This window comes from Hemicordylus capensis, chromosome 8, assembly GCF_027244095.1.
Source record: "Hemicordylus capensis ecotype Gifberg chromosome 8, rHemCap1.1.pri, whole genome shotgun sequence".
Lineage (NCBI taxonomy): Eukaryota > Metazoa > Chordata > Lepidosauria > Squamata > Cordylidae > Hemicordylus > Hemicordylus capensis.
In genome coordinates, this window is record NC_069664.1 from 23,250,732 (window position 1) to 23,264,959 (window position 14,228).

The 14,228-nt window shown below is 46.0% G+C and overlaps 1 protein-coding gene across 3 annotated transcripts in view; it reads left to right on the forward strand.

Moving 5' to 3' along the window:
- NFRKB (nuclear factor related to kappaB binding protein) overlaps positions 1-13,283 on the forward strand; it is a 27,181-nt gene extending 13,898 nt beyond the window's left edge. For all 3 annotated transcript variants that reach the window (XM_053269312.1, XM_053269314.1, XM_053269313.1), the window contains exons 16-26: positions 760-934; positions 2,253-2,359; positions 2,908-3,031; positions 4,186-4,265; positions 5,334-5,554; positions 6,589-6,859; positions 7,518-7,769; positions 8,762-9,547; positions 10,267-10,373; positions 11,262-11,397; positions 11,961-13,283. In XM_053269312.1, the coding sequence (XP_053125287.1) occupies positions 760-934; positions 2,253-2,359; positions 2,908-3,031; positions 4,186-4,265; positions 5,334-5,554; positions 6,589-6,859; positions 7,518-7,769; positions 8,762-9,547; positions 10,267-10,373; positions 11,262-11,397; positions 11,961-12,086 (2,385 nt within the window). In that variant the 3' untranslated portion in view covers positions 12,087-13,283. The remainder of the gene's footprint in view (positions 1-759; positions 935-2,252; positions 2,360-2,907; positions 3,032-4,185; positions 4,266-5,333; positions 5,555-6,588; positions 6,860-7,517; positions 7,770-8,761; positions 9,548-10,266; positions 10,374-11,261; positions 11,398-11,960) is intronic.
- Positions 13,284-14,228: the final 945 nt, after the last annotated feature.

Genomic DNA, 14,228 nt, shown 5'->3' on the forward strand with positions numbered 1-14,228 from the left:
CTCTGTGCTTCCAGCCTCTCCTCGAAGGAGAGAGAGAAAAACCCCTCAACATGAAGGACTGCTGGCACTTGAAAACTGCAGATAGATTTAAAACAGGAACAGGTTATGTTTAATGTTCACAAATACGTTATGTTGACTTGCAGCATTAAGGTCTCATATTAATTACTCTGAAGGTCTGCAGACCACTAATACAATTTTGATTTGATTTAAGATATTAATTGCCTATTGGTTGCATTGTGTTTGCTGGCTGTATATGTGTGGCTGGCAGCCCCAGGTTAAATCCTGCTGTGCTATTAAAGGCAAAGCCCCAGGCTTTCATGTCAGAAGCAAATGTTATGGTGATGAGGGACTTGGCACAGTGGTAGAGCATGTGTTGTGCATTCAGAAAGTCTTGGGTTCAATCCCTGGCATCTCCAGATGAGGATGGGAAAGACCCCTGTCGGGAGAATTTTTCCCAGTCAGTGTAGATACTACTGAACAGATGGACCAATAGTTTGTCTCAGTATAAGGCTGCTCACGTGTTCAAAATGAGCAGGATATCAGTGATAAGCAATTACTACTACGATGACCATTATGATGGATATTTATAGATTGCTCTTCAACCAAAGTTCTCAAAGCAGTTTACATTTAAAAAAAAAAAAAACCATAAATGAGATGGTCTGCTTAAAGTGTTGGGTTTCATAGCTTCTTGATAGCAGCATTTTATCTGCCCCCCCCCCAAATGCTCATCTTTGGCACCCTCTTTCCTTGCACTTGCAGGAGCATTACCGATACAGCCAGCCCCACAAGGCCTTTACATTCCGCATGCATGGCTTTGATTCAGTGGTGGGCCCTGTGAAAGGTGTCTTTGACAAAGAAACTTCTCTGAACAAAGTCCGAGAACATTCTCTGTTGCGATCAGACAGGCCTCCATATGTCACCATCTTGTCCCTTGGTAAGTTGGCTTTCTCAGTGCTGCATGTGCAAGGGTGGTGATTCCGTAGATGTTGCCATCCATTTAATTTGATGGTGATAGCAGATCATAAGGGGTGAGAGGAAAGCAGGGATGCTTGCATTCTAATTGTTCTGTTAGTGGTTTTAAATGGTGCTGTCCGCCACTTTGAGAATCTGGCATTAAAAGGCGGGATTCAGACATCCTGAATCAACTGGGACATTTTGGTCCTGGTTTCTTTGTCTAATTCTCAAGATGGCTTACAGCAGAACTTGAAATTACTGACAATAAAACCAACTGGTTTTTAAGTCCTTGGCATTTCTGGTGAAAGAACCTTGGGGAGCAAGACAGGGAGGAATTGCGCCCCAAAACCTACGACTATGATGATGAATATTTATATACCACTCTTCAAGAAAAGTTCTTAAAGCGGTTTACAAAGAAAAATACATAAAATGGTCCCCCTGTCCCCAAAGGGCTCACAATCTAAGAAGAAACATAAGGTAGACACCAGCAAGAGCCCCTGGAGGGATGCTGTGCTGGGGATGGATAGGGCCAGTTGCTCTCCCCCTGCTAAATATAAGAGAATTACCACTTTAAAGGGTGTATCTTGGCTCAGGGGTGACCGTAGAGGGTCACTGCCAGTTAGAAAAGGCAGTACTAGGCAAGGTGCACCAGTAGTCTGACTTCATATAGGGCAACTTCATATTTAGAAAAAAGGAGGTTGAAATGAAAACTATAGAGAGGTTGTTCAAATGTAATAAGTCCAGTCCATGGACAATGTCTGAGGCCTGAATTAACCAGGACTTGAGCAACAGCAAAAGTAGGAAGGGAACAGAGGAAGTGATGCATTCTCTGGTGTGAAGCGGGTATGCCCTTGGAAGAAAGAAAAGATAGTCATTAAACTGGACCCTAAAATAGTCAGGAACTTTTCAGTGTGTTTGAGGGAATGGAAAAATGCTCACACAGGGTGTGGGAGTGGGGGGAGAGGGAGGGAGAAGTTTGAAGACAAACCACAGGTGAAATGGGAACAGCAGGAGAAGGTGAGCCAGAGGGAAATCTGGTTTATGCTTGCAATCCCACTTATTCTCTCACTCTTTGTAACATGCTGTTTCCTGGATGGTGCAATAATGATTAATAAGTGACACTGAATCTACTGCCAGTAGAGGATTTCTTGGGGAGTGGAGGCATGGTTGCCATCAGAGCAAGGGTTTGTATTGCTATAATGGCCAACTTTGGCATGAGGAAAATAGGGCATGAATTCTTCGGGGAGTGCTGCTTTAACTCTTGTTGCATCTGTGCATTGTTCTTTCTGCTCTCTCAGTTCGAGACGCTGCAGCCCGTCTTCCAAATGGAGAGGGAACCCGTGCAGAGATCTGCGAATTGCTCAAAGACTCGCAGTTCTTGGCTCCTGATGTCACCAGTGCTCAGGTGAAGTGGACATGTGCAGACTAGCTTTTCATTCTTTGAGAAGCTCCCCCTGGGGGAAAATTGCTCCTTTTGGAGGTGGGTGGTGCTTCATGGCCCATGATTTTGTTGCCTACTAGAATGACAACAGAGTTGCAAAACGAGCTTATGACAGGTCCAACCATGCCATCTTGGTCACCAAACTGTACTTTGAAAATCACTTTGAAGATCAGGGCTGCTCAACTTTGGCCCTCCAGCTGCTGTTGGACGAAAACTCCCATAATCCCTAATTATTGGCCATTGTGGCTGGGAGTGATGGCAACGGGTAGAGGGCCAAAGTTGTGCCGCCCTGCTGTCGATCCTAATGAAGAAAACTCTGTGTGTGTGTGTGTGTGTGTGTGTGTGTGTGTGTGTGTGTGAATGGCCAGTGGGCTTACTGTTTGTCCTTCAGACACTTTGCCTTCCCTGGTTAGGGTGGTTTAGCTCTCTCATTTCCTTCCTTCCAGTATGTGGAGAAGATACTTCACTGCCACAGTTCGGGGTGAGATCGGTTTTCTGTGTTCTGTTCTCAGGTTAACACGGTTGTGAGTGGTGCACTTGATCGGCTGCACTACGAGAAGGATCCCTGCGTGAAATACGACATTGGGCGCAAGCTGTGGATATATCTGCATCGAGACAGGAGCGAAGAGGAATTTGGTGAGCATTCACTGGAGGGTAACGCAACATCCAGTATTATGTATCCAAAATACACTGGGAAATGTTGGGTTTGTGTGGCTTTACCTTAAATGTCAGGAGGAGTCAGTACTGAATTAAGATTCCTTTGTGAAAAAATTCATGGCATGCTAGGAATATGGAAACAGAAACAACCTGTAACTTCCAAACTCCTATGCTATGGGCTCCAACCTTTTAAAACAAGTATATCACTTTTGCCAGAAACCTTCCACTCAGCTGCCCCATAGAGATTCTTATGTGTGCATGCACTTTCCTCTCAGAGAACATGAGAGGCATGCGGGGAGCTTAAAAAGCTCACCCAGCTCAGGTCACCATTTTGCTCTCCCATTCCTGAGTACTCTCATTGAAATTAATGGGACAAGTTTACTTGTCCCATTAATTTCAAAGGGAGTACTCTGCTAATTTTCTGAAGCATGTCCGTCAGGCTAAGGGGAGGGGTATGCTGAGCTTCAGCACATAGTCAGCCAATCGGGAGCAGAGGAGGAGGGACTTCGTCTTCCTCCCTCCACTTCTGCAGTGGCCACATTGCAGAGGACATGTTGGCTTCAAGCCATTGATTCTCAAGGGGAACAAATAGCGTGGCTGTAGCACGAGGAGGCAGGAGGGCTCCAAGTACCCCTAGGGATCCTTATACCCCTTGTTCAGAACCCCTGCCCTATGCTAAAGTAGGATCCTGTATCCACACATGGTATTGGCTCGACTAATTAGAAAGCACAAAAATATAGTCTGTTCATGTTTTTGGATACCACACTTGGAGATCAAGGTTCCCTGTATTAGTTGTTTTTTTTTAAAAATAAAGGACATTTAAGTAAAATCAAAATTCTGGCCTCATAATAAAAGAGAGAGATTTTTCTCTGTTTAATGTAAATTCTGCCAATATAAGGAGCAGAACATATATAATTTCCTCTTCATCTAAACTGAACAGCATAAAAGCTTCCTGTGGTAATTTTCATTTAAGAGCTGCCTCTTTCTGACTGGCAAATTATCCAGTTCAGTATATTTTCTGTTGAACGTAGAGGGGGAATTATTGGAATCACAAGTGCACCAGAGGCTGTCTCTGTGGGTGTGCAGTCCCTGTTGGCATCTGCTTGAGAATTGCTACTTCTTCTTCCTCACAGAGCGGATTCATCAGGCCCAGGCTGCTGCAGCAAAAGCCAAAAAAGCCCTTCAGCAGAAATCAAAACCTCCTGCAAAGATAGTAAGTTGCCTTGGAACATGTGATGTAAATGAACTGTCAGTTGATGGGAGGAGGCCGGCTATAAGTCCAAAGAACCTGGGGTGGGGATCGGTGTACTAATTATTCTATCCAATTGCACCCCATCCCTGGCCACTAAAAGCCAGTCTGAACAAAACTACTTCAGGAAGGTGTTCAGACTTGTAGATTTCTCGGCATCCCCTTGCTGATATGGTTTGATGTCTCATGTGTAGTTAAGAGAACATTCCCAATAGGCCTTAAAGGTCATGGTGAAACATGGGGTGGAGGCAATATTTTTGCTATATTATAAAGCTTTCAGTGCTTTGGTATATCATCTGCACCTTGAACTGAGCTCAGAAAGTCATAGAGAGCCACCCTGGAACAGGATGCTGGACTAGATGGGCCTTGGGTTTGATCCAGCAGGGCTGTTCTTATGTTCTTAATGGAGGAGTGTTTAAAAGTGGCCTGGCCTTCCAGGGTTTTTAAATTGTTGTAGGGATTGGGCTTTTTTTAATGTACTGGGGGTTTTGTTTAGTGTGTTTAAATTGTTTTTAACTGATTGTTTTATGGTATTTTAATTTATTTTTTTTTTAAATTGGTGATTGATTTTAACTGTTTTTGTTTTGTTTGTAAACCGCCCTAAGCCAAATTGGGTATCTATCAATCAATCAATCAACAAAAGCTTGCCTCTTCAGAGCTATGAAGTCATGTGGATTTGGTTTTAAAAGAGCAATCTTTTGGGTGAGTGACACCTGCCTGCTTTGTATGCTGAACAATGGAGAAGGCCCAGAATTTCTGCTCTGTGTTGGTATTGCCTGCCCTCCAAGAGAAAAGTGATTGGTCAAGCGGTGAAAAATGTCTTGCCCCATAAGTGGGGGTATTGACTAGAGCCGAAGTGCTGTTTTAGAACGCCCAGATCGTGACTTCTTCCTGGAAATGTTGCCTGGGTTTTTCTTTCACTTTTGAGAGGCCTGCTGTCCTGTGGAAGCATTTGCCTGCCTCCTCCATCCTGCCCAGTGGGCTTGGCTCCGTTTTCATTGGAAGGAAACTATTTTGTTGTTGTTGTCTTAGAAATCCAGTAACAAGGAGAGTTCGGTGAAAGTGGCCACTGGGGGCACCTCAGAGCCGAGCCAGCTTAGCCTCAGCGACTCCAGCATGCCGCCGACCCCGGTGACTCCGGTGACTCCTACCGCCCCGCCGCTGCCTGCAATTCCCATTTCCCCACCACCCATCTCTGTGGTTAGCAAGACTTTGCCAGCTGTTGCCCCAGAGCAAGCAAAACCCAACCAAAGGTAATCTTTCTGTCTCTTTGTCCCGAGCAAACATGACCACTCACTAGATTTAAACTGGTGATATCCCATGGCTGGAGAGGGCATCCTGTGCTAGTTACATGGCTTCAGGACCACATTTATTTAATATTTCATATCCCTATACACTCTTCAACATAAAGCAGAGTTTGGCATAGCAAAAGGAATGAGAAGATGTGTCCCTGTCTCCAAAGGGCTCACCACCTTGGCAAAGCAGCACAAGGGCACACCAGCAACATCCCAATAGGAGGGAAGCTATGCTGGTTTCAGAAAGGATAGTTGTTTTTTCCACCTACTGAAAATGAGTTGCCACATTTGTATGGGGCCATAGCTCAGTGGTCAAGCATCTGCTTTACTCGTACAAGGTCCCAGGTTGGGTCCCTGGCAGCATTTCCAGGTAGGGCTGGGAAAGCCTCCTGCTTGAAACCGTGGAGAGCCGCTGCCAATCAGTGTAACCAGGACTGCTCAACTTGGGCCCCCCCATCTGTTTTTGGACTACAACTTCCATAATCCCTAGCCATAGTGGCCAATAGCCAGGGGTTATGGGAGCTGTAGGCCAGCATCTGTAGGAGGGCCAAAGTTGAGCAGCCCTAGTGTAGACAATACTGAGCTAGACAGTCTGACTCAGTAAAAGGCAGCTTCCAAAGTTCCCTTATTCCCAGTTCAGCAAGGGTAGCATAGGTTCATCCTGACTGAAGGAGGAAATCTGTTCTATTTTGCTGTCCTAAGGCAGAACGTTTCGCAGTTCAACCTTCCGCCAACTGCACTGCAGGGAAGAATAACTGAACCGTGATATTATTTTTGCAGTCAGTACTGTTCTTGTTTGTAGATATTTGTTGCTGTCTGATGTTAAATCTGGTCTGTTGTCTGTAATAAATCATTACCTACCTGCCCTAAGAGAATTGCCCAGAAACGTCAGTCAGGCTTTAAATTGTGTGGGTTCAGGGGGAGGAAATGAGGCCACACCCCATAAGTCATACCGGCCTTAAGTTAACCGAGTAGCTCTCGTCTCTCCACAGCATCCTTCTGGTATCTTCTCCCACCATGCCACAGCTCGGGACGCTGCTCTCCACAGCACAGAGTACCCAGGCACAGACGGGACCTCAGCAAGCCCCCTCTCGGGCAGCAAGCCACACAGCCTCCTCGGGACTCCCGCAGGTCCGGGTGGTCACGGCACAGCCTAGTCTCCCGCCTGTGTCTCAGCCACCCCCAACAGTAACGCAGCCCCCACCGCCTGTGCCCCAGATCCGCATCCCTGCCACTTCTGCCCAATCCAAAGTCCTCCCTCAGGTAAGGAACGTCTCTGTGGAAGAATTGGCATTGGCAGTCTGCATCCCAGGTGGTAGATGTTGTACACTTTTGTGTGTGTTTGTGTTTACACCTTTGTGTTTTTGCAAGCAAGCACCCCCCCAAAACAATTAATAATGGGAGGAAATGGTAAAACAGTAATAATATAAATCTTTATTTGTTAGCCAACCCATAACCAATTGTGTTGTGGGCAGCTCACAATAATAAAAACATCCAGTTAAAACGCACAACTCAAAACAAATTACAATAGAAAATGCAATACAAAGCACTTTAAAACTTTTTTAAAAATCAGTTTTAAAAAGCCTGAGTGACCAGGTGGGTCTTCACCTGGCATCTAAGAGATCAAAGTGATGCCGCCAGGCGAGCCTCACTGGGGAGGCTCCATAGAGAGGCCGCTGCCACCGATAAGGAGAGCCGTGCAAATACATGCAAAGAATAGTGGGGGGAAGACACATTCTGCTCCAGCTGGTGCTCTAAGGAGTTACTGAAACGAGAAGCATTTGGGAAAGTGTTTCCAGGAACAGTTCTAAAAAATGACTGCTAGTTGCTTGGGGATAGATTTCTGTTGTGTGGGACAGCCTGAAACTGACTAGAAGCAAGAGACTTATGTTACTGTTAATCTGTTTTCTCCTGCCATTAGGCTGTTATGACTGTCCCAGTGAAAGCTCAATCCAGCCAGGTACAGAGGCCAGCAGTTTCGGTTACAGGACCAGCTGGTGTTGCTGGGACAGGAATCTCCACAACCCCCAGTCCTGCCCCAAAGCCAGTGACCAGTTCTCCGGGCACTTCTGTGCCCAGTTCCAGCAATACGTTGTCGTCGTCTTCCTCCTCCTCCTCCTCTTCATCCGCTGCTGTCATCCAGAACGTCGCTGGCCAGAATATCATCAAGCAGGTGAGGGCTGCACTGTATTGATGATAACAATAACCCATGCTTATCCAGTGGTGGCCAGCCAGATACCACTGGGAAGTTCACACGCAGAGCAAGATCATCAGCTGCTTAAAACTTCAAGAAAGCAGTGTGCAAGCAAAAAATATTATGTGGGTCCTACCCAAAAGGTTTTCTGTCTAATAGATGCAACCCCAAAGGAGAAAGAGACAGGGTGGAGGAAAATAAGCAAATTCAGGTATATTGAAGTTGGATAATATTAAAAAGAAAAGCATTAAACCATTTCTTAAAATTAAAAAAAAAAATTCTGGGAGGAGAGCTGGTCTTTTAGAAGCAAGCACAAATTGCCCCCTTTGCTGAGCAGCTGAGCCTTAGTTTGCATTGGGATGGGAGGCTACATGCGAGTGCAGTTATTCCCCTTAGGGGATGGGGCCATAGCTCGGTGGTACAGCTTCTGCATGTCTGCAGAAGGTTCCACATTTGCTCCCTGGCATTTCCAGATAGGGCTGGGAGAGACTCCTGCCGATAATCTTGGAGAGCCGCAGCCAATCGGGATAGACAATATTGTGCTAGGTGGACCAGTGGTATAAGGCAGCTTCCTATGTGAGTATGTGCTGTGCGTTGTAGCACTTCACTCTGTTCTGAACCTACTGCCAATCAGTTTCATTGGATGATCCTGAGTTGTAGCAAGATAGGAGAGCAGAGAGAGTTCTCTGTATTGGCACAATTAACATTGCATTTGATCTACTTTTGGGGTCCCGCAACCCCGTAGGATGAGTATTATGATCAGAAGAATGAAAAGCCTAGAGCGGCTTGCGTTCATAGACTTGGGTAGTCTTATGATGGCCAAATATTAAAATGCTACAGCTGGGAAGGTTTGCATATAGCTGTATGGCGAGACAAGGCCTGAAATGCAACTCCTGGCTGCCTCCAGGGTGCCCAGTTCTGTATCTCATTGACCAGCAATGACCTGACGCGTGTGGGACTTTGCTTTCCAGGTGGCCATTACAGGGCAGCTGGGCATGAAAAGCCAGCCTGGGAGCAGCATTCCACTTGCCGCCTCCAATTTCCGCATCCAAGGCAAAGATGTGCTGCGCCTGCCTCCCTCCTCCATCACCACTGATGCCAAGGGCCAGACTGTCCTCCGCATCACCCCCGACATGATGGCGACCCTGGCCAAGTCCCAGGTGACCACCGTCAAGCTCACCCAGGACCTCTTCACCGCAGCTGCCGGGAGCTCTTCGGCCGGGAAGGGCATATCCGCCACGCTGCACGTGACGTCCAGCTCCATCCAGTCTTCCGACTCCCCAGCCAAGACCAGCACGCCTGCCTCCGCTTCGCCGAGCCCAGCTGGGCCCACAGTGGTCAAGGTCACCCCTGATTTAAAGACTGTCGAATCGACCAGCTCAGCATTCAGGCTGATGCCTGCTCTGGGCGTGACCATGGCGGACCAGAAGGGCAAAGCGATCACTACGGTGGCCTCCACGGAAGCCAAGCCAGCTGCCACCATAAGAATTGTGCAGGGAATGGGGGTGATGCCGCCCAAAGCTGGGCAGACCATTACAGTCGCCACTCATGCCAAGCAGATGCCCTCTTCCACCTCGGTGAGCCTGCCTGGCACAGTCCATACCTCCACGGTCTCTTTGCCAACCATGACTGCGTCGGTATCCAAGGCGGTTGCCGTTGTTTCGGGAGCCGCTGGGACGCCCATAACTCTGGGGACAGGAGCCACAACCATGCGGCAGGTTCCAGTGAGCACCACTGTCGTCTCTACCTCGCAGGCAGTAAGTACTGTGGCTTTCCCGCAGTCGAGGCCGGCTTGGGAAGTTTTGGTGTCTGAGATGAGAAGTGTTCTCTCTGCCTGGACCAGATCCTGAATAGCCCACCCAAGGGCCACTAGTTGTTGTTGAGGGATTGCGTAATCGTCATAAGTTGGCTGTTGTAGCCAAAGGTCATAAACACACATATTAAAACAGCATAAAACATGATCGCTAATTCAGCATGCATAAAGAAAAGCAGATAAAACATAATAGCTCGTACCTGTATAAAAATGCGGGGGGGGGAGCAATACAGGTAGAACTATGACCATCCCAAGTACCTAACTGTAAATACAACTCTCGTGGGTCTCTAACTTGGGTAAAAAATGATTTGGGTGGTTTTTTTGTTAGTTGTCCGTATTAATTCCAGCATAATCCCTCTCCCAGTAGCTCTGTGTGTGTCTTTATGGGTCAAGGAACAACTTCCTTCTGCTAGATAAACAGCTTTGAGAGGTGTTTTGTTGTTGTTGTTGTTGTTGAAAACCAGTATAGAGCCTTTGGATGGGGCGGTCTAGAAATGTAATAAATAAATAATAATAAATAGAGATATTCTGAATTGAGAAGTGTGAATATGCTCTCTGGGTTTCTGAATGACTCACGTTCTGTTCTTGGTAGTGGTATAGCAGGAATGCTGCTGTTCAGTATTTGCCCTAATGTCTGTCTCCAATTTCTTTCTGTTTTCCTAGGGGAAGTTGCCAGCCCGAATCACAGTACCCCTCTCTGTCATAAGCCAGCCTGTGAAAGGCAAGAATGTGGTGACTGCCCCCATCATTAAGGGCAATCTTGGGGCCAAGTGAGTAAGATATGGGGAGCCTGTATCACTTTCATTATTGTTTCTGCATGGCAAGTAAGTATTAAGCATCAGGATTACAAGAGTGGAAATCTCACCAAAAATACTTGAAAGAATTGGAAGTTCGAAACGCTCTCTTCATCACAGAAAATGTGTTTAGAAATTCTGCCTTTAGAGGTGTTGGTGATGTTTAATACAGTCTGCATGCTGTTCTGTCTTGCTTCCAAACCTGGGCAGTAATGAATGACCCAGAGTTTATTACAAATACAAATAAAATGAATATTTATATAATGCTTCTCAAGCAAGGTTCCCAAAGTGATTTACATAGATATAAATAAAATAGGTTCCTATCCCCCAAAAGGCTTGCAGTCTAAAAAGAAACAAGGTAGACACCAGCAACAGCCACTGGAGGGTTGCTGTGCTGGGGATGGAGAGGGCCAGTTGCTCTCCTCAATCAAGAGAATCGCCACTTTTAAAAGTGCCTCTTTGCTTAGTCAGCAGGGGTTATTAGTGGTTATGTGGTTCCTCTCTAGCATTGCCAACTTATTAGTCCTGTAGGTGTGCCTGTAATACCCGTTTGGTCTGCAGACATCAGCAGGTGAGAACATTTGATTCTCTGCTGGTATCTGAGGTCACCCATTGTGGGTTATCCCCACCCACTTGCTCCCGAAGGCAGAATTATTCAAATGAGAGAGAGCTTTAAAAGGACCCTTGTAGGGTGGATCCCTACAAGTTCTTTAGTCCTGCCTTCACTCCAGATAGCCACCTTTTTGCTTAACCGCTTTCAGACCTATCTTACACTCGTATCCTTTGCTATTTACTTCTGGCTTCTTTCTTCCCGTCTTTCTTCCTTTCAGCTCCACTGACTTCTTGCTGTGTTTCTTTCCTTAGCATCAGTGGACTGGGTAGAAATATCATCCTCACCACGATGCCCGCCGGGACAAAATTGATTGCCGGGAACAAGCCAGTGAGCTTCCTGACTGCACAGCAACTACAACAGCTGCAGCAGCAAGGCCAGGCCACACAGGTAAGGACTACATCTCTTTCTCTACCCCCCCCCCCATCCTGCATCAGTGCTAGGTCGGCAGTAGTACAATCCCAGCACATGATCATTCTGAATGTGTAGTAGAGGCCTTCATTACAAAAATCTGGAAGCCCTTGAGCGTGGCATGATGGGGCCGTAGCTCAGAGAGGGGACTGTAGCTCAGTGGTGGAGCATCTGCTTTGCATGTAGAAGATCCTAGTTTCAGTCTCTGGCTTCTCCAAATAGAGCTGGAAGAGACTCCTGCCTGAAACTTGGAGACCCGTTACCAGTCACTGTAAACAATCCTGAGCCAGACCATCAACCACTGGTCGGATCTGGTAGAAGGCAGCTTCCTATGTTCCAGTTTTCATATTGGTAGCCCTGCATGCATATGCTGATGGGTGACGTTATGCTAAAAAAGAAAATTCAAGCTGTAAGCAAAAGGCCTTTCCAGTTGTGGTTCTGTTCCCACCAACAGATGGGATCTGTTGTTGTCTGCAGTATGACAGGAGGAGCTGTGTGACAAATTGAGTATAACTTCTCTTTGCCTCTTTCAACTTGCACAGGTGCGAATTCAGACAGTCCCAGCTTCCCATCTCCAGCAAGGAACAGTATCTGGCTCTGCAAAAGCAGTCTCGACCGTTGTTGTGACAGCAGCACCGTCTCCCAAACAGACACAAGATCAGCAGTAAATTGAGCTGCCGAACATTAATTTTTCTAGAGTTACTTTAGCCCTCTTATCCCACTTCCACCCATCTAGGGTTTGCTAGAGTCACACTCAGCCCTCTGTGAGTTCGTCCCTGATATATTGGGAAGCGGAAACGCGTCATCGGAAACGCGTGCTCCTTAGCTGGATTTGGAATAAGCAGCAATCCAAAGACAAGCACTTGCAGAATGCTGTTTTTTAAAGACCTTAATGTCTTCACGTTGCAGGAGCAACAAGCAGAGGTTTTTCTGTTCTCTTTGAAATTTTAGCCTAATTGGCCATACAGTTCTCAGTCCGTTATCAGTGCTGGGCTGTGAGTTTGAATTTCAGCAAAGTTTGCTGAAGAAGAACTAAGAGGATTTTGGAGAAACTGGGCAAGCTCTGTTGTTCTTGGACTTCAATTTTACTGTTTTCACAATGATTCTAGTAGACATGCTGATACTGGATTTTAAACATTTGCTGCATAAGCTCTTGTCTGTTTCTTTTTCATGTATTTTATAATTTTAGTTGTTTTTAACTAAGATGCTTACGACTGTCCTTCTCTCCGCCCCTGTCCCCAAATCAGCTGTATCCGCTCCAAACTTGACATTTTCCATAAGGCAGCATACAAATTACCTTGCATGAAAAGTTCATTCAAGGAAAGGCTGTGGATTTGCATCTACGTTTCACGACGTGTGTGAGCTGTTGGGGAAGAAGAGCAAAAGAGCAACCTTTAGGGATGTTGTCTCCTTCAAACGTCAGCAAGCCTTATGTTGCTCACCAGGCTCAGATCTCACCAAGTCATTTTAACGGATGTTGATTGCAACTCTTGTTTTTACTTCTTCCGCGGTTCTTTAGCAGAAACTCACAAAGACGTGAACAGATCTCTGCCTTAAAACGCACATAAAAACTTTTGGATTCCAGTACAGCTGGGTGGCTTGCAAAAGTGAAAAGAACCCCTAGCACAGAAGTGGAGATCCAGAAGATCCTGTATCTCTACTTCCTTCGTTTTATTGTAGCAGGAATGGAGTTGCCTATACTGTAATGTATGATATTTATTGTCTAACCCAATAATGGACTGTGCTTCTGTATTTGTAAAGACTTCTCTCTCTTCTCTCCCCTGCCCTCCCCACATCATACCTGTTTTGTTCTTTAAATCAGTTACCTGTCCTGGAATATATTCTAATTAAAAATCAGCTACTTCTGTTGTCTGTCAGTTCCACTATGCAGCACAAAGTGTCGTCCTCAGAAGCTTTCCGCTTGTAGCTCTGCTTGAAGTGCAGCTGACCTGGTAGCAGGGCCTTGGCTTGGCTTTCTGACTCTACGAAACGAGGATTCTCAATCTTGGGTCCCTGGACAACGTTGGACTATTAACTCCCGTCGTGGCTGTTAGATGACGAGAGTTGTAGTCAAACAACATCCAGGGACCCGAGTTGGAGAAGCCCTGCTGCAGACGATGAGGAGACCTCTTGCCATGTGTTTGTTTTTTTTTCAGAAGAGAAAATCCTTGCTCTGGTGACCTCCCAGATTAGAGTAATTTCATGCATTTTTCATGAGGCTGCCGTTGAAGACTGCCTGGAGACTGCAGCCAGTAGTCCAATCATGGTATTTTGAAACTATCGGGACAGGTTACATAAGAACAGCCCTGCTGGATCAGGCCCAAGGGCCATCTAGTCCAGCATCCTGTTTCACATAGTGGCGCACCGGATGCTGCTGGAAGCCACAGGCAGGAGTTGAGGGCATGCCCTCTCTCCTGCCATTACTCCTCTGCAACTGGTTGATGTGAATATAGCTCACTAGTTAGTTACATCTTATAGCATGGACCATTGGTCAATACAGAAAACATTACAAGAACTACAGACAAAATAAACACCCAAACTACATAAATACAAAACAGTTGAAATAACTACAAGTTAAAATATCTGTCAATATCAAATAGTCAAGAGTTTCCTTCAATTTCTCAGCAGCATGAACAAATTTAGCTACTTGAGTAACTTTTAAAATGTCATTGTTCTGCAACAGAAATGATAATCTACTAAGATAACCAGTGAACACATTGACACACTTTTAAAATTTTTTATTAAAGAGAAAGATCTGTCTCTGTATCCAGACAAGAACTGGCAATTTAAAAGATAAGGCAGCATCTTAT